Source organism: Vigna umbellata, chromosome 1 (assembly GCF_029865625.1).
Source record: "Vigna umbellata cultivar VRB3 chromosome 1, Vumbellata_1.0, whole genome shotgun sequence".
Classification (NCBI taxonomy): Eukaryota; Viridiplantae; Streptophyta; class Magnoliopsida; order Fabales; family Fabaceae; genus Vigna; species Vigna umbellata.
Genome location: NC_142165.1, coordinates 100,833,169 through 100,852,784, shown reverse-complemented (window position 1 = coordinate 100,852,784; position 19,616 = coordinate 100,833,169). Strand labels below are relative to the sequence as shown.

General features: G+C 33.2%; 1 protein-coding gene across 2 annotated transcripts; it reads right to left on the bottom strand.

The window, feature by feature from the left end:
* Nucleotides 1-1,096: 1,096 nt before the first annotated feature.
* LOC124827205 (Transducin family protein / WD-40 repeat family protein) lies at nt 1,097-16,977 on the bottom strand. 2 transcript variants are annotated; one of them, XM_088105169.1, is made up of 20 exons: nt 15,841-16,977; nt 14,575-15,061; nt 10,919-11,006; nt 10,629-10,810; nt 10,263-10,399; nt 9,463-9,529; nt 8,381-8,513; nt 8,131-8,248; nt 7,125-7,200; nt 6,846-7,028; nt 6,176-6,336; nt 5,427-5,532; nt 4,720-4,924; nt 4,335-4,621; nt 4,078-4,199; nt 3,639-3,783; nt 3,433-3,525; nt 2,435-2,508; nt 2,002-2,055; nt 1,097-1,924 (listed from the first exon to the last, which is right to left on the bottom strand). In XM_088105169.1, exons 1-20 carry the CDS (start codon nt 16,824-16,826, stop codon nt 1,624-1,626), a joined length of 4,005 nt encoding a protein of 1,334 aa, XP_087961295.1. In that variant the 5' UTR covers nt 16,827-16,977; the 3' UTR covers nt 1,097-1,623. The 2 variants fall into 2 exon arrangements, with proteins under 2 accessions (XP_087961295.1, XP_087961296.1); XM_088105170.1 differs by having other exon boundaries at nt 8,131-8,245.
* Between the last annotated feature and the right edge of the window lie 2,639 nt (nt 16,978-19,616).

The window sequence follows — 19,616 nt, the reverse complement described above, 5'->3', positions numbered from 1 at the left end:
CTGTTTTATCTTATTCCCAGGACCTAACTTCGATAATTGTTCTCTCTAATGGATGATGGACTTCCTGAGGTAAGAATATGATATTTTATGTTCTTTTTCAGTTATGTGTTTAGATTAAAACCCTTTGATGGGTACTGGGCATAAAAGCATAGCACAAAAAGAAAGGAAGCGAAGAGGATGCAGAAGTGAAAGATAATGATAAATAAGTAAAAAGTTGCAGTAAATGGGAATGTTTGAATAGAATAAATTCTGTATGTATTTAAAATATAATTTTTTAAAAAATAATCTGATACAAAAATAGGTTTAAAATATAAAGTAGAGCTAAAATAAATTTTAAATTAATACTAAATCGTAATAAATTAAAATTTATATTTTAAAATATATTTCTTTACGAAATATTAAAATTTAAATTCTTTATTTATTACTTCAAGATTTTATTTTAATTATTTATTTGTATAATATAAAATATATTAACAAAAATATTAATTTATTTATTTTGTTTTATTAATTATTTTAATAGTTTTATTTAATTATTCATTTTATTGTAATATAATAATATATTAATAACACAGTTATTAAAATAATTATAATTGTATTATAAATAATTGTACAAATAAAAATAATAATTAAGTAGAGGATATATTGATATAATCATTTTCTCCTCGCATAACACGATTACAATTCTATTTCGTTTTGCGTGTTTTACATTCTTTAATGCTTTTATTTTCTAACTTTTTCTTAACTTATTTCAGCGTAGTAAATCTGAGCACAAAACAGAAGAGTTCTGTAAATAACTTGTGATAAAAACCACTAATGCTAATAAATATGAGATTCTTTTATGCGTGACTTTCTGTTTGAACTGAAGAAAAAAATAATCATGCAAGCTCAGCTTCTTTTGGATTTTTCAAATCGGTAAACCTATCATATTTATACAAAATCTTGTTAAATTAAACAAACTAAAACTCTCCTCTTGCAATAGCGTATATATACTTTATCCTTTATTAGTATAATATACTTCTTTTGTTGTCAAAAGGCAACATAACATTGGTAGCATATCAGCGTCGGTAAGCAAAATAAATGAGAGAAGCACGTAAACTCATCAAACACAGTAGAAAATTGAGTATAACAATTAATCAACACAATAGAATTAACATACTATTTTCACGTTGCATGCAGATACAGATGCAACCCTTTGAGTCTCCTATTAATCAAATACAAATACAATTTAATGATTTGTTGCCTACAAAATTTTATATGTAAGAGCTAAAAGGGGCCAATTACCCCGTGTAATTCCAACTTTTAAGTAAAAAGTTCAGGTAAATCATTTTAACTGCAATTAATAGCAATGTGTTTCGTAGGGGACTCTGGTATCCGCCTCCCTCCAAGACTCCTTGTCGCTCTATGCCATCCCTCTCGCAATTATACACACTTTTTACAACATTATAGGCAATAATATCCATCCTTTGACACAAAATGCAGGCTCCAGGTGGTACTGGAATGGGAATCAGCCCAATACTTCTTTTCATGGCTACAGTTGATCAATCCAATAATTCTTCCATGAATATAAGTGAGAAAATCGAATTCATTTCATAAAGCACTCAAGTTTGATAGCTCCTCCTACACTTAGTCAGAGAAAGGCTGCGAATCCATGCATAGATGCACCAATTTTCTTTGATATTGTCCAAAATATTCATCAACTGCAATGACATCTTCATTCTCTGGATCTAAAGCGCGCAGGTTCAGTAGGTCATCCTTGACTGATGAACTTGATTCTTCGGCAGGAATACCAAGGTTAGAAACTATTTCTGCATGTGTTTCACGACATGCAAGGATAAACATTGCAGCTGTGTCAGGCAGCTGAGCCTCACGAAGAGCAGCCAAAGCCTCTTGCAGTGCACCAGCAGCAACATACAAAATTAGGGCCCTGCATCGGGTCATTTGAGATCAAAAACAGAAAAGTCCAGCAAGAAGTCAAATTTATAGAAAGAAAAGCGCTGGTACCTCCAGATATTATGTTCAGTGTGCAGCACGTGTCCGGCCCATCTTTGCAACACCCTGAAAGAATAACAAAACGTAGGGAAGATCTTCTAGTCATGATGATATTCAATTGAAATGCTTTTTTTAATATGAATGGGGGAGTCAGCAGCCACTGGAATGTAAAAGTTAATTTTTTTGTAAAATTCAAAATGGTTCTAGAAATTTTTTTGCCTGTCATCAATAACCTAGAGGGAGAATTCATATTTTTACCGAAATTAGACAACAGAATACTTAGAGATGTATGTATGATATCATAAATACTAGTGCAAAATTTATCTATTGATAATTTTGTCATTTAGCCTGTGGATTGTAGGTTATTCAGTCAGTCAACGTTATGCTTGGTCCCATATTGAAGTTAATGTGAACAAATATTATGTTATTATGAACAGGTAAGAACCTTCCATAATCTGACCCCTTCAAGTGCCTAGCGGCCAAGGTTGCAGCATCAGTCCAGCACCCAGCATCTTGTAGCTGCATAAGATATGGCATTGCATTTCTCTTAGAAAATCAAGCCCATTATAGAGATAACCTGACTATTAATTTTTAATTTGCAAAAGCTATCTAAGCATTCATTGAATTTTCCAAAAAATCCAGGATTTCTAACTAAGATCTATTTTCAGAAAGCTTCCTCAGTTGAACTTCCATAATAAGAGTTTACTTTTTAAGTTCATAGATCTATCTTTTTGTATTTTTCATAAAATGAAAATCCTTTCTTGACAAAAGATTCAGTTTTGTATTTTTTATTTCCTATCACGTGTCTATAGGTACAAGATAGAAAACCCCTTAATTAATGTTGGAACCATGCTTAGCAGCTCCTGCCGCAAAGAAAGTTGGCCTCTGCAGATTTCAGTCGTTAATGTGATCCATCAACTTTGAAAAGCATCCATTAAGATATCTTAAACAAACATTATATGATTTTCCAGAAATTATTCATATTAAAAGAGAATGCAATGCAAGGAAGTCTGTTACATTCAAATGTTAACAGTTTAACCATTTGTTGTTTTGACTATTTTACACTGAATTCAGACAGATGTGCTACTGAGTAGAGCATATAGTACACACAGAAAAGGAACAACCTTACAATAAGATGTTTCACTTCTTAACACTAAAATTCAGCAGCCGCTCTTTCCCATAATTTTTTTTAATGATAGATACAATTATTTATCATGCATCTGGTTATTATCTAAATGGAGAAAATTATTTTTTCATGACTAAAATTTCCCTTGAAAATCACCAAAAAGTAACACCATCAAGCAACCAGGCTGTTGTTTACAAGTTGGTAAAATTTCCAAACTGAAACCAGCTTCGAGACCTTTTAAATTATGTGTATCCCTTTGATGGTGAATTTATAAAAACAGGGAAAGTAAACAAAAAATATTATCAATGCAGCCTGACCTGAGAACATGCTTCTTGATATCTTCCAACAGCGCATAGAAGATGCGTGCCAGAGAGTGACCTGTCAGCCCTCACCATGTTGGCTGCAACAACCTAAAAAATACATCAGATGTTATGATACACTGAATATATCAAATATTTTCTTGGATACTAATCAGAATTTGTATTTTGATGTCTAAACACATGCATGCCACAGTTATACTCACCTTCACTGCAAGTTCATGAAGAGACCTTGAGACAGCAGAAGAGAGAGCAACGGCTCGAAGAGCGTTGACATAGAAGTAAGAGCTCTCTGGAGGTGTAGAAAGTGACAAACTAACTGCGGCTTCTAGGTTTCCAACAGACACAAGCCTGGTAGCACCAAAAAGTAAGTATTATAATTAGAGTATAATCTCATGAAAATAGTAAAAGAAAAGAAACTTCAGTGGTTTCTATCACAGCAGTACCTTTTCTGTTAACAAGACACCAATTTGTGGAATGAAGGACCACAAATTCAATATCTGGATATTGTAATTTCAAATTATGCAGTCCTAAAAAACCAAAGGATTTGGACTACAACTAAAATACCTTCTAACATTATGTCACACTAAGACATATGTTGACACTCTCAAGAAATCAATAAAAAGAAATGATGAATTTACTCACTCATGAATACGTTTCTGAATAGCCTCTTCACCTTCTAATTTTTCATGCCAAGAAATTCGATCACTAGCAGTTTTCCACAGCTCTTCTCTGTCAAAAGCCATTAACCGTAGTTGTCCTCGACTCTGCAAACCAGAAAGCTACAGTCAGGTAAAGAATCTGGCACTCAACTTTAACAGCAACTTTCAACAATTGGAACGTGCGGCATTACAAGATATATCACAGGATAGAAACTTAAAGGAAACTGTAAGACATCATACCAATACATTTCTGCCTGTTTCTTCTGTCTGTTTTCCTTTTGATGATATCCGAGATAGTAGAGATGTCTCATTACCAACATCAGAGATAGGTGCCGCTGTCGAATTTTTTGGTGGATGCTTTCTCAATAACTTGTTCATGAAATGTTTAAGTGCACGAGGCAACTGTAGCCAAAACAGAGCTTCTGAGGATTCACCAAATATAGTAGCTGCGAAAGCAAACCTTGCAGCACAACCTTTATCCACAATACTTGCATAGAACTTTGCTCTCTCATCGTCAAGAATGCAACCTTCAGAAATGGACATATTGGTAACTTTTTAAAACACAAAAAGTATAAAAATGGCAAACAGAATAGTTTTCATTATTAAACTCCACAGAGATATATACCTTCTTTTCTATATGGTTCCATTACTTTCAAAAGCATCTCTGGCACCACCGAGTCGCCAAGAGGTGGAATGTTGATCATGTATGTGCGAAGATCCCCTGTAGATGTAGGAGTTCCTGGAAGTGAGTGAGGCCTCTTTTCTATGGTCGTACTACAAGTATTAAACCAAGAAGGTTTAACACCCAATTGTAAGATCATGCGCAACGCCTGTAGCAACATTAATACATATTAAAATGTAGTACTATAAATAAATCACAAAGAGCTGATGACCAATGCAATCCTAATTTGTACAAAACTAGTAAAATTTGTATAAGTATTGCAAGAAGAGTAAAAGAAAACCCATTTGAGTAAATTATACAGACAGATTAAACGTGGGCTATGGTTAACTTAAGTTCAAGGAAAGTGGAATATGCAATTTAAATTTTTTTTCCAGTAAGAAAATTCGTTGATGTTAAATGAAAACAGATATCATATTTCCATGAGATGAGAAATTCAAAAAAATTTCTAGGAAATCATTTTCATTTCATTCTTTAATATTTTCATGCTACTTCTCATATCCATCATTGCACATGAAATCTAGTCTTCACAATGTGTTTTGTCTATAAAATGCAGACATTCACTGTGGGTATTGGGTATAGAACTTTCGTAGCAAAGAAAATATATTTTAGTCCATTCTGTAGAATTAGTAAATTTAGTTACGGTACACTACCAGGGCATGTGGTGAAGGAAGTAGTATGGGACAACATATAGGCATTGACCGGAATCTCTCCTTTGTATTTCTGATGTGGACTGCATAACCAGATCGTTTATCATTTCTGCAGGAAAAGACGTGTAATTCACAGTCAGTCCATTTTTAAAACCCCTGAAATTGGGACAACTATTATTAGCTCTCATCTGGATGATGACAAATACTGTGATTCATTCACCTTGAAAAGAATACTAAAACTCCAAAAGGTTAGAAATATAATGAACTAAATGTCCCTCACTGTTGCACTGCATGTGAACACAAATATTTTAAACATTGCATGCACAGAGGACGGATACCAGGCTATATATTTAAAATGGAGGATAAGATTAGATTAACTGAAAATTATCCATCCATGGGTGATTATATGACTTAGATTAACTTCTCTCCCTCACCTGTCGTGCAATTACAAGATATGTCTCCCTACATAGTCAAAAACATAAATGGATAGATTGAATACAGACAAATTTAAATACAACAAGTAGGTGGCATCACATCATTTATCTAAACATAGTTTTTGATCAAGACATTTATAAACGTCAAGATGAACGATTTCATAATTGCTAAAAGTTAGTACAGGTCACTAGAACACCATGACAACCACCAATCTTATGTTTACATTGATGATAGTAATAATAAAAAAAATAATAGCAATAATAACAATAATACAAAGAAATTCATTTTCTTATCCGAGAGTGATTTGTGACACTTACGCATTAATTTCAACAAGACGAAAGCTACCATCTGCTCCAGCAATGCACAATACCAGTGGATCATTCTTATCCGTTCGCAAGGGCAACCAATCTAGTTCCAATACAAGGGTTCCAGGAAATTGGGGTTGCAAAAGTGAATTGGCCAAGGGGTCTGGCGAATCCTGCAAAAAAACATGTTGAGATTTATGATCAAACAATTACAATATATGTTTCCAGCATTCCGAAAAGGGAATTTTTTTTTCCAACCTTTATTTTTTCTGCCCCAGATAAGATTGATGAAAAATGAAAACCAGCAAGCTTTTTGGCCCTAATAAATTATTAGATTTTGCTTGAGTCCTTAAAATTTTTACTTTGTTTTTTCTACCTAAAGCATATTAAATAGCGCTTTAAATAATGAAATAAAGTGACTTAGATAACATTTTTGGGACCAACAAAAGAATTCAGTAATTTATTAGAAACTAAAAACATATTTAAGCCACATAATAATATTAAGTTTATCCGTATTCGATCCCCCGTAAAAACCAATGTTACATAAAAGTTAACCAAAGCTATTTAAATAATCATAAGCATAAGCTGTACAAATATATATGCCAAATATAACATGAAAGAAAAATTAAATTGCACCAATGATCCATAAAAACAGAAATAAAAATGTGAACTCCCATCTTACCAAATCAAATACAGAAAAAGTATTATCATAAAAAAGAACAGCAATTCGCCCCCGACTGTGGTCCCCTGGAACAAAAGGTGAAAATCTGATTCGCCGGATTCCTTCTCTGTGAGTGTTGAACGCAGAAGAATGTCCAGTCACCACATCCCACCATCTTATGCTCCCTGTTCTGTCTCCCATGACCTGTAAAACTAAATTGGTTAAAATCATCATTCAATTTATATCAAAACTGAATTAAATAGAGATATAGAGAATGAATTCTGAAGTAATGATGCATACCACATGAGGCGAACGGTAGGCCATTGCTGTTATCAATCCCTCCGATGATACAAATGAAGAAGAAGGCCATTTTGGTCTGTGGAAAATGTTACTTAATCAGAGAACGCGAGCATAAAGGACGGATTGCATATCTATCAATCCCAGAAACAGGCATACCGGCCAGCTCTTAAAACACTATGGCGGGGATAGCAAAACCAGGTTGTCACTATTTTACTATTAACTTATAATACAACAATTTATACTTATAATACAAACAGTCAAAAAGAAAAACCCTAAATTAAAGAAATTTATGATAGATAATAAGTCACGTCACAATTTACACTCTCAATGACCATCAAGCTAAGAACAAAGTAATAAACTTAAAGAACTGATAAACTATGTTTAACTAATAGAAAAGGAACACAAGAAAATTGATAAAATTATAAAAATGAGTTGGAAAAGAAGAAAGAGCTGAACACAGTAAAAAAATAGGTCTGTGAAGTGTAAAGGAAAAAGGGTCGTCAAAATAGAGGTAACTAGTTGTAAGAATGGCCAAGGAAGAAGGGTTTCAAATTCTACAAAGTTTTTACCGCAAGAAAGCAATAGACTACCCCCAAAAACCTTATTGACATTGTTTAATGGCTAAAAATGGGTTTTCAAAACTTTTATATAAATGGCAGCACTAGTGTGCAAAAAACAACTTTTGCCTCCACAAGGGCTGCTATTGAAAATCGCTTTGATCTTTGAATCATGTAGCAGCCTAGCCCCCCTTGACATCGCTACCCCACTATAGCACACTAATGACTACTATTCTGAAGTAAAGAAAAAGCACTAAAAATTAATAGATTATAAAAGAGATCAACTACTAATAAGTAAGACCTGCCAAAAAGAATGACAAAACAAGGAAAGTTATCTGTGCTTTGACAATGATTAAATAATGAACAATGCATATAAACGGCCCCATATATCATTTAAAGCAACACCACTGCAGTAATAAACTTTTTTTCGGTATTGAACAAGTTCACACCTGAAATCACGAATTCTTCGACCTTGCACTTCAAAAACTCCAAGTGCCCCATTCACCAAAGCAAATGCAAAACTTTCAGACACGTCATCCTGAGATTCCTCAGTACTTGAACCCTCTGCTGAACGAAATCAACATCACTCATAAGTCATAAGCTACTTTAATCATGCATGGACAAAAAAGAAAGGAATCATTAATTCTATATTAGCAGCTATGCTGATAAATATCTAGGAACTTCAAGCAAACAACTTACGGGAATCAGAAGAGGAAGTTTTGGAGAGGTTAGATGCTTCATCTGATGTTCCAGATGTTTGATCTTTAGAAGGACGTGAAACTGTTGGAAGAGTCCATTCCAGTACAGTAAATGGAAGAGCTAATGATCTAAGCTACATAGATAGAGCAAGCATTATAAATATCTAGATAGAGAAAATGTAGTGTCAACGAATATAACTATTCTACAGATAAAGAACAAAGGAAAATGTAGAATTTGGAAGAGTCCAAATTAACCTTCCTAATTTAAAAGGAAAACACTCCAAAAGCAGGGCTTTGAAATAAAGGAAACAGGAAATTAATTCATGAAAACCAAGTTCTGCGTGCATTCATAACAGGAATATTAGGAGGAAAATGTAGATCTGCAAGAAGGTATGTAGATCTCCAGGAATATTACCAATGTCTTACTTCAAATTCAGGAATCCTAATTATTGTGTTATATGCAGTCAAATTCTGAAAATAACTCATTTGTTTTTGCGTTGCTCAGTAGTTTTTCCATTCTATGGAATAAATTGTTTGTTTTTTAGCAGTGAATAGGTTTGCACCAAGGATCTTCAGAAGTTCCATTGAGTTAATTTTAAGAGGCTTTGGAAGTAATACAGATGATAAAGGGTGTTGGCAAAGTTTTCAATTTGCAGATTTTTGGTGTATCTGGTTGGAAAGAAATGCTAGATTTTTTATTTGGCGATTGTTTCCAATCAAGTTCATTCGAGTGTTACTTAGCTTCTTGGTGTTTGCTAATGGTCTTTCTAGGGAATGGGTCTTTTGTAGATATTTAGTGAGATTGATGAGCTGTTTTACATGTTTTGTGATTTAGCCATCCTCTTTCTTGGCATAATTATCATAATTTCTTACCTCTAGCTTTTGTTATCTCTCCCTTCCTTCTTAATAAATTTTTCCTTTATATATCAAGGGGAAAAAGACATTTCCAGTAAAAGACAGGAAAAAAGGTGCCATAGAACAACAGTCAAGGAAAACTTGGAAAAAGAAGGGGAGATAATGGTGGAAAAAGCAGGTTAGAAGAGAGCAAAAGCACAGGGACTTCAAGTACATAAACCAACTTACCATGAGAGGATTTTTAGTCATTGCCCAAACTTCCACAGGTGCATCACGAAACAAAATTAGAAGATACCTGAAATAATAAGGATATCCAACTATTGAAAGCCATGATGTAATCACAAATCTATATATTAATACAAGGTGGAAAAAGATAACAGATCCAGGATGGAAAGCAAATATAAACATTTAGTACAAGAGTTCGATAAAATTGAATTAATACTTCTGGCATAGATCCCCCCTTCAAAAAGAGAGAGCGTGGGGGGAACTTGTTTCTTTTGCTATCAAACAGAAATTTTAGAATATTTGATGGATAGAAAATCTTCACAAACCAGTTACAATCAATCAAAATGCTGGATGTGAAAAACAAAAAAGGACATAAATGAAGCAAACCTTTTCTTAAAAAAATTTAAACACCAAAACTGTTCACTAACACCAACAAAGATATCAGCATTTGAGCAACAAAAGATAAATTTTGAGCCAGTCCCAACAGCCCCATCAACAGCAAGGATTAAAGCATTCTGTAGGACACCATTTTGCAGTCAGCCAGGGAGGTGTAACATATACTAAGATCTCAAAGCTGAGATACACAAACGAAGCATATATTATGCCTCAACAAAGTATGGTTCCATACAAACTCTATCGTTTATAAAATTACTAAATTCTATATTCCTAGTAGAAAGTTGTCAACATTATTATTACAAGATATAAAATAGGACAGAAAAGCTTGCAAGCAAAAGATGATTCAGAAACTAAACAGCGAAGACAGCAAAGTAAATAATAACAAAATTTTAGCTTCGAGATTTCACCTTCCAGATGAAGATGTTCTCAAAGCTCTAATAGGTGTGCGTTCTGGCTTTTGCATAACTCGGACCATCCTGTTAAGGCCGCTTCGAAGGCAGGTAACAACTACCTTGTTAATATATCCTCCAGATTTTTCATTAGCCTGAGTCCAAAAGAATGTGCATAACAATTGGTCAACAACCAAAAAAACCTCTATGAAATTCTAAATTGAAGGAGGCATTAAGCAGTAAGATCAAATCATTAAGCTTATCTCACAGGGAGATAAGATCTAAAAATAATTAAAAAAATAAATAGCCACAATAGAAAGAATGAAACTATGCAGCAATTAACATAAAGAAAAATCTGTTCAGACATAAGTACTGAATTTATACCAGAGTATAAGAAAATGAAACCAGCCTGGAATTTCCCAACCATCGTAGTCCCCTAACAGTACCATTATGAACAGATAAACTTGAAGCAACAGCATTGGCTGAAACATCAACAACATCTATTGTCCCACTCTGGGTTCCCAAAGCAACCAGGGGAACAGCTGCTGCTGGATTATTTCCTCCACCTTCACATAACGTTATTTTATTAATCAACACAGGAAACATGTATGTATAATAACCACTATATTTAAAGTTTCAAACAAATTTACAAACTGGTGGGAAGATAAACTAACGGGCCAGGGTGGCTGTAAGAGAAGGCGTAGGTACTGCCAGCATAGTCACTGTTGAGGAAAGAAGCTGAAGCTGTCCAACTAAGCTAATCTGCATTAGAAAATAAGAAAAAAAGTGAAGCCTGGCAGATTTAGTCAACTCAGTATTGAAACCAAAACAGGAAATTCAAATAGGTGTTATGTCGCGCTTAGATGCTGTTTATCAGCAAATAAAAGTCGGGATTCAGATTATACACGAAATGTAAGTCATAAGTCAAGCAATAAGAACTCCAACCATAGGTTTGGAAAATTCGACCCTACTATCGCCCTCCCAAAAAGATTCCACTAATGAAATGTTTACTTCCATGCAAGATAAATGATGACAGGAACTTAATTACAATTTAACCAAATATTATATTTTGCATCTTTCTATAGCTTCTTTATTTTCTTGGGAGACAGAGTACAATGGGAAGAATAGTTATGCACCAAGATTAATATTTACAGTGTGTCCCACTCGGTGCAGAAATTGATTCCTCTTCAACTAGATGCAAAATTGAAGGTACTGTACCATTGTTCACTGATGTCATTATAGAACTGTAATTGCCTATCATGTTTGATGTACTTCTCAGTGGTACCCAAACTTGATCCAGAACAGTTGCCCTAGAATACAATAGGTTGAAATTTTGGAGATAACAAAAAAAACAAGGATATCCTAGGAATGGAATTCATAACTGAGACTGTATTTTTGTACTAAGACTGTATTTTTTTTATTGTACTAAATATAAAATATATCACTACTTTTTCCTACCATATTTATTGTGCTAAACATTTATCCATAATTATATAAAAAGAAAACATATATAAAATATAACTTTTTCCTACCATATTCTTGCATTATTGTTTCTTGTATGTATCAATATTTCATAATTAATACATACATAATTTAATACAGCTCATAATAAATGTCTGCTACACTTCAACTTTTTTTTATCATTTTCTGCATGCATATGATATGTAAATAAAAATATATAAGGCTATGGTGCAGCTATTATAGCCCATTGTGACACCTAATTTGGCTAACACCGGACTTAGACCAATTCAATTCAGATGCACACCGACAATTAGCTCACCCAGACCCACTCAGCCCTTCACAAACTGGGCCACTAGCCCAAGTTTTAAAAATAGTTATTTCATATCATAATTATATAACAAGTATATAAAACAACTTTTTTCCTAACATATTCTTGCATTATTGTTTCCCACATGTATCAACATTTGATAATTAATACATGCATAATTTAATACAGCCCATAACAAATGTCTTCTACACTTAAACTTTTTTTATTATTCTTTGCATGCATATGATATGTAGATAAAAATATATTAGGCTATTGTGCAGCTATTATAGCCCATCGGAACACCTAATTTGACTATATAGTGTAGGTAACTTCCAATTACCTAAAATAACCCCAACATTTCTCAAAAGGAGTGTAAAGTCAAGAATTGGTGTATAAGTATCATTGAACCGGCCTTACATTAGTTATCCTCCAATTGAAAAGAAAACTCAATCTCGAGCTTCTATTGTTAAATAGAAATCTTCCAGACCATATATAGTAGGTGATAGGAATATTTGAAGAACTGGAATTTCTTTCCAGCTTTGTTCCCCAGATTCATCAACATCAATGCTTGACAGATTTGCTCGATCAAATGTTGTTAAATGATATTTAAGTAGAATAGAATCAAATGTTCAAACATAAGGAAATCACAACTATTGCATCACCATATTTTATGTTCAAAAAACCATGGGTCATAAAAGTTACTTCTTGAGCTACTTCAGGAGCTGGTTAAACTCAAAAAAAAGAACTGCTTCTTCCTCCACGGAGTTAGATAGACTACCTCCAAGAATATCGTCAGGGAAGCTATGGTAGACTGGTGGAGATATCTAATCTCACACATTATCCCCTGTTGTTTGACTAGTATCCTAATAAAATATACACCACCTAAAACCTCCAGCCACCCTATACCATTTTAGTAGCAGATCCAACATCATCAAAGGGGTTTTCAATATATCCATCTTCAGTTTTACTTTTCATGGGTTTGAATGCAGAAACAGCTACTGCACATGCAAGGATAAGGCTGCATGTTATATTCTGTTATCCTCCATACATTCACATTCCAAAGAGCCTTCAGCATCGGGTACACTAACTTTTCTTATTTCTTTTTTAGTTTCATTTTACATACGACCGTTCAAAACACCTGAAGAATTTTGTGTGACGTAACTAACCACGATCGCAGTAGGCAGAAAGATAACACTCAATTCTCACAGGTAACTGAATGAATTTCTTTTATTGATGGTAATGGAATAAACAAAAGTAATAAAGATAGTTGGAAGCATAACCTCCCTCACTGGACTATAGTTGCCTGTCAACAAACTCAATAATCAAAAGCATGCCTTCCACCATAGCGTTAGGCTTTATTTATATTAAATATTTTCCTAGAATATAATTCTATTTACTATAATTAACTTATACTGAATATCTCCCTAGAGTATAACTCTAATTATTGTATTTAACTTATACTGAATATTTTCCTAGGATATATTACTGTAATTAACTTGTACTGAATATTTCCCTAGGATATATTATTGTAATTAACTTATACTGAATATTTCCCTAGGATATAGCTCTAATTACTGTAATTACTACTAAATATTTCCCGCCTATCCTAACTGTTGTCCCAGTTAGGATAGTCACTCTTCAACCGATCGGCTCATGGTCTTCGCTGCTCCCCATCGCTCCGCTCGAGCTCTCACTGCCTTCTGCTGTTCGGCTCGACTCCTCCCTGTCCTCCACCGTTCGGCCCGACTCCTCCCCGTCTTCCACCGTTCGGCCTGACCTTTGCCCGCCTTCCACCGTTCGGTCTGGCCTCTCCCTGCTTCCCACGGTTCGGCTTGGTCTTCCTTCCTCCAACGTTCGGCCTTCTCCTACTCTCCTAAACCTTTTTCTGTCATACACCTTCCAATCCCTAACATATGTATTCAATGTAAGAAATTCTATATAGTACATCATCACTCCTCTAATTCAGCTCTATGTCATCAACTAGATATGGCTCTTGCATATGACCTATAGTACACAAACTCCAACCAAGACACAAGGAAAATTAGAGAGAGAAGGAAAGGTGCATAGCAAGGAAAATAAAATAAGTTATCCTCCTCAGAAAGACTTCTCATCAGTGTAAGAGGGGAAGCCTACACCTATCGACACATCAGATATGAAGGTTCCCTTGAAAGAGTCATTGTCTGAGCAACAATACGAAGCCATAAGAACTTTTCTATCCCATAAAAGTGTAAAGCTAATGAGGAATGTAAAATACATGCATTTTACCTTGTCTAAACACAATTGTTCCCTCACAATCTTTCAAAGTTGCAGTGGGTGTATCATTATATTATAATACTAAACAGCCTAATAAGCTTACCTACAAATTATCACTACAGATACATAAGAATATATCAAGAATCAATAAATTTTGGCTGATCCCCTCTTTGTCCAGAATAACAAAGTACTTCTGCCGCATTATTATTAACATTTTGAAACTTCAATACTTCATTTCATGTTATGAACCACCAATCACCAATGTACTGTACATAACAAAGCAAAGCAAGTCTGTAAGTATGAACTTGCCTTCATTGAAAATTCCTCCTGGTCGGAGATTGAGCTCTGCAAATGGCTTCTACTATTGTTGCAACCCTCCCATTGTCTGCCTACATGTAGGTCCCGTCCACCCACAGAAGATGCTGAGGTATTAGAGTTGGCCCCACGATGTGATACTTTATGGTCATCATTGACCAAATCTAACTTCTTATCCTCCTTTTGGATGTCTGCAAGCCCTTCAGCAGCCAAGAGCCAGTTCCAAATTTTTCCATCATCAGAAATGGAGATCAAATGTATCTTAGAAACAATATTAGACTCATAACAAAAATCAAAAGGATTATCAAAATCCTCGCGAAGGTAAGGAGAACTAGGTACATCAGAATAATCCTTGTCAATGTTCTGAAATGTCGAATCTGATTGGCACAAAACGACAGAGAGTATTGAAGGAGAAGGGACAGAGGTACCGACTGAGGGCATCAACTCTTCCAATGAGTACATAGAATGTGCCTGTTCCCCACTGTGACAACAAGCAGATAAGTGCATCTTAGTTTCAGAAAAAAAAAATGTAACACTATTTTGATAAAGTTATAAAAGAAAAACTGTTTTACAGCTTAGGTAGTAACTGAAAAATAGCTCAAGAGAAAGGGAAAAAAGCCGTAAATAAAAAATATCATAAATTTCTTCAAACCCTAATGATGATTATAAATTTGAGGATCACAAACCTCTTATAACAGAGCAAACCCAATATTTTACTGAAGCGGTTAAAAAAGGAAATAGAGATTAAAATCAAAGTTGATTATATACAGTTGCTTGTAACAATGATTAATAGACTTATTCCAGTCTGAAAACTAAAACAGAAAATTACAAGTAGAAAAACAATAGGCATGTAGTGCCAATAAAGGAAGCTATCATCAAAATCTCATGATCACCCCTGATCATTTGACCACCTCACTTTCAGATCTCATGGACAGGGAAGAACAGCTTCAAAAAAGGAGAATATCATTACAAATGGCAGCATCTCCATGCAGTTATCTCAAACACATGGAATAAAGGATTCTTCACACTTACAACAACCAAAGTTAAACAAAATTTGCAAAACAAGATTTGCAATCTTATTTCAAACGAATAGCCAGTATATACGTCTTGCCAAAGCACGTTTCTGTTACTCTCTTGCTACCACCAACACACCTAAACTTACTAATCAGTGTTTTTGCCAATGCGTGATTTCACTTACATATATACTCATCCGAGTTCGGAGGAAAGGTAAATAATTAATTGAAGACGAAAAATGCTCACGTTTTCCTCCTCCACGTGCTGAGCTTGCCATCACGATGAGCACAGTAGATCCACTCGTTACTCGGATCAGGCAATACGTCCAGAAACTTGCCGCAACCCCGCGGCAACGCGGTGGAAAAAACCACCGTCTCATACTCCAAGTCAAACACAACTAACTCCCTCGGAAACGTGACGAACAGAATGTGCCTCCACTGCTGGGAGAACGCCAACCTCGCAACGTAGGTAGGAAACGCCGCCGCCGCAGGCGACACGACGGCAGAGGCGGACGATCCGGATGTAGCGTCTCTCTCGAGCTTAACAAATTCGCTTGAGTCGGTCGTAATCTGAAGCTCCTTGATGACTACGGCATCGTCGGTGTCTCCTAGGAGAACGATAGACAGCAGAAAGCCTCGGAGTCCGACGGCGCAGATGCGGCGCGAATCGAAGGGATCACGGCGAATGCAGGAGAAGTACTCGGGAGACGCGTCGTATTTCCAAACGCAGCGTCCGGTGGAGGCGTTGTAGAGGGAGAGAGTGGACGGTCCGTTAATAGCAGCGAGAAGGTATGAATCGGGGCGCGCCTGGACCCAACACAAGTCTTGGACTCCTTGTTTAGAGCCGGTGTCGAACCAGAGGATGGCGGACTTGAGGCGGAAATCTAGGAGCCCAATGCGGCCCTGCCGGTCTCCGGCGGCGAGAAGGAGGTGGTTGGAGGAGGGCTCAGAGGAGAGAAGGTGGCGGCTGAGAGGGAGGGGTGACCAGCGGAGGGCGGTGACGAAGGGAGCGACGGATGAAGGCGGGGGAGGGATGGGGAAGGAGGTGAGTAACTGCATGGAACGGGTGTCAACGATGGTGATGGAGCTGCCGGAGGGGAATGCCAAGAGACCGTGCAGGCTCAGATCTGCGGATCCAAAGTTGTTGCGGCTGGGTGGGCCTGGGAGCATTGATTCCCATAACTCTTGCGGCTGGGCAGTTACTGTTGGTGGTGCTCTCGGACTCGCCAGCATAATTCACTTCTCTCCACTCCGATTTCGATCCACACCGTACCACCACCCACTCCACTATTTCTACGCTGAAACGTCTTCTGTCGTTCTGGTTTTCCTTTGATCTTCCCTTCCGATTTCCGTTGCTTTGCTGTCCTGCTGATGAAATCAAAACTTTCAACTGTACCTTTAACATTAAATTATTAAATTCTCATTTCCATTTTCTTTAATAGATAAAAACATCAACTATAAATTACTAATAATAATAATTTTGTATGTGCACATATGTTTATGGAAAGTAATTTCAAAATAATTAATTTCGTTTGAACATGACAACAAAATTATCTTTTACGCAAGACAGAATTATGCATTAAAATGAAAAAGAAACCGTGGTTGGAAAGTTTATATAAGTTATAATTTATAAAACTTTATGGTAGCAAAATAGCTTATCTATAAATAACATGGTTTATGATGCTCTTAAAGTTACTTTCAATTAAGTGAGAGTGTAAAAAAAATTTATTCAAAACTAAATTTAAATTTGAATTTATTTTAATTTAATTTTTCCTTATCAACTTTTGTAATATTGTCAATTAATTACAAGATTATTAGTATGACTTTTAAAGTAAATAAAAGTAAAAAAAAAAATTAGTACGTATAAGAATTTAATAGTCAAACGCTTCTCTAGTTTAATATATTTTTGCTAAGTCAAAGCATGAATCGTGGTTTTAATTTGTTTTGACAAACAAAATTTATGTTCTGAGAAATAGATGAAAAATTAGTTTGACCAGATAACAAGGTTTATTCATAAAACAGTAGAGTAATTTTGTCTCTAGTTTATGGATAAAATTTTAAGAATTAGGATTAAGGAATCCGTTAATGTATTCATGGCTTCATTCTTAAAAACTTATTAGAATTTTTTATTATTCATATTTTAATTATAATAATTTTATTTTTAGAAATAATATTTGGATAATTAATTATTTTTAAGATATGCTCAATTATTTTTTTTAGATAATAATCTTGAATATTGTTTTAATTTTGGTTTGAGTTGATTGTCAAAATGTAAAAATGTTTATACAGATAGATAATGAAAGTCTTATATAGTGTACCGTTTTACTTTTCTTCTGTGTTTAATTAATTTAGACGGCAACATAATTTATTTAGTTTTGCTTCCCATTTTCAATTTATATGAGAAAGCAGTAAATACATACAAGTTTCAATTAATTTTAACCCAAATAATTAAATAAAGAGATTTTAATAAATTTCATCAATAATTTTAATTAATATCAGATAAATTTAATATATGTATTAATATTATTTTATTCCTTATTTTTATTCAATTTATTTTTAAAAATATTATCTACACTTTATTGTTATTTAAAAAAAACATAATTTAAAGTATCGATTATAATTTATACCGATTTGGATTTCTTCATTTAAATTATATGAACAAAATTTAGCATAATAAAATAATCAACCTAAGTCCAAATGATAAAATAAATAAATAATGATAATTTAAAAACATAGGAATAAGTGTGGTAGTTTGATTTAACCAGAGCTGGTCCTAGACTTAGGCCCAAAAGAATAAAGAACCATCCTCTTTTTTCGATGTTTTCAACGTGAGTGTTTCATCCTACACTTCCAACATCTCATCCTGTACCTCCAAAAATTCCATTTTTAACCTTCTGACATATGCATCTCCAACTTTTCAAAAAAATTTATTTTTTAATAAATATATTTTTATTTTCTTCTCTCTCTTATTAAAGACACTTTAATAAATACATTTTTATTTTTTTCTCTTTCTTATTAAAGTTCCTCTCCACCATTTTAATAATAATCTAATTTAATTTAAAATTTAAATATTATTTAATATAATTTTATATTTAATAATTATTAAAATATGATTTATATCATAATAATAATTATATTAAATATATAAAAATCAAATAACAAAATAAAAGTAATAATGATAAAAATAAAAAATAAAATAACAATAACAATAATATAATATTTGCTTTAATATATTCAAATATATTAAATTATATTAAAATATTACAATAAATTAAAGAGTTATTAAATTTTAAATAAAAACAAAATTTTTAAAAACTTATTTATTGGATAGTTTTTTATTTAAAATATAATATATATTTTTATAATAGTTTTATTAAAATTACTAAAAATAATAATAATAAAAATAATAATAATATTTAAAATCACATTTAATATATTTAAATATGTTAAATTATATTAAATTATTAAATTAAATTAAATAATTATTAAAATTAAATAAAAAACAAAATTTTGAAAACTTCTCGGATACCCATATCCGATTCATACGTTATCGGATTTCTATATCCGATTAAGAAATTTTAAATTTATTTTCTATTTAAACTTTAATAATTATTTAATTAAATTAACATTTTAATATAATATAATATATTTAAGTATGTTTTATGTGATTTTCAATACTATTTTTATTTTTATTATTATTAACTTTATTTTAGTTATTTTATTTTACTTTTTTAATAAAATTATTATAAAATATAAATAATATTTTAATAATATTAAATTAGAAAAATATAATAAATAATATTATTATTTTTAATTAAATTAAATATTTAGTAAATTTTAAAAAAAAAACTATTAACATATTTTACGGTATTCAATAAATAAGTTTTTAAAAATTTTGTTTTTATTCAAAATTTAATAACTGTTTAATTTATTGTAATATTTTAATATAATTTAATATATTTGAATATATTAAAGCAAATTTTATATTATTGTTATTATTATTTTATTTTTTATTTTTATCAT

Excerpts from the sequence above, each read along its gene's own strand:
- LOC124827205 (XM_088105169.1), bottom strand. The coding sequence starts at position 16,826 with ATGCTGGCGAGTCCGAGAGCACCACCAACAGTAACTGCCCAGCCGCAA. Across the intron at positions 9,530-10,262 it reads AGAACATCTTCATCTGGAAG|GTATCTTCTAATTTTGTTTC; the intron begins GTGAAATCTCGA and ends TTATTATTTCAG. Across the intron at positions 8,249-8,380 it reads AACTTCCTCTTCTGATTCCC|CAGAGGGTTCAAGTACTGAG; the intron begins GTAAGTTGTTTG and ends GATTTCGTTCAG.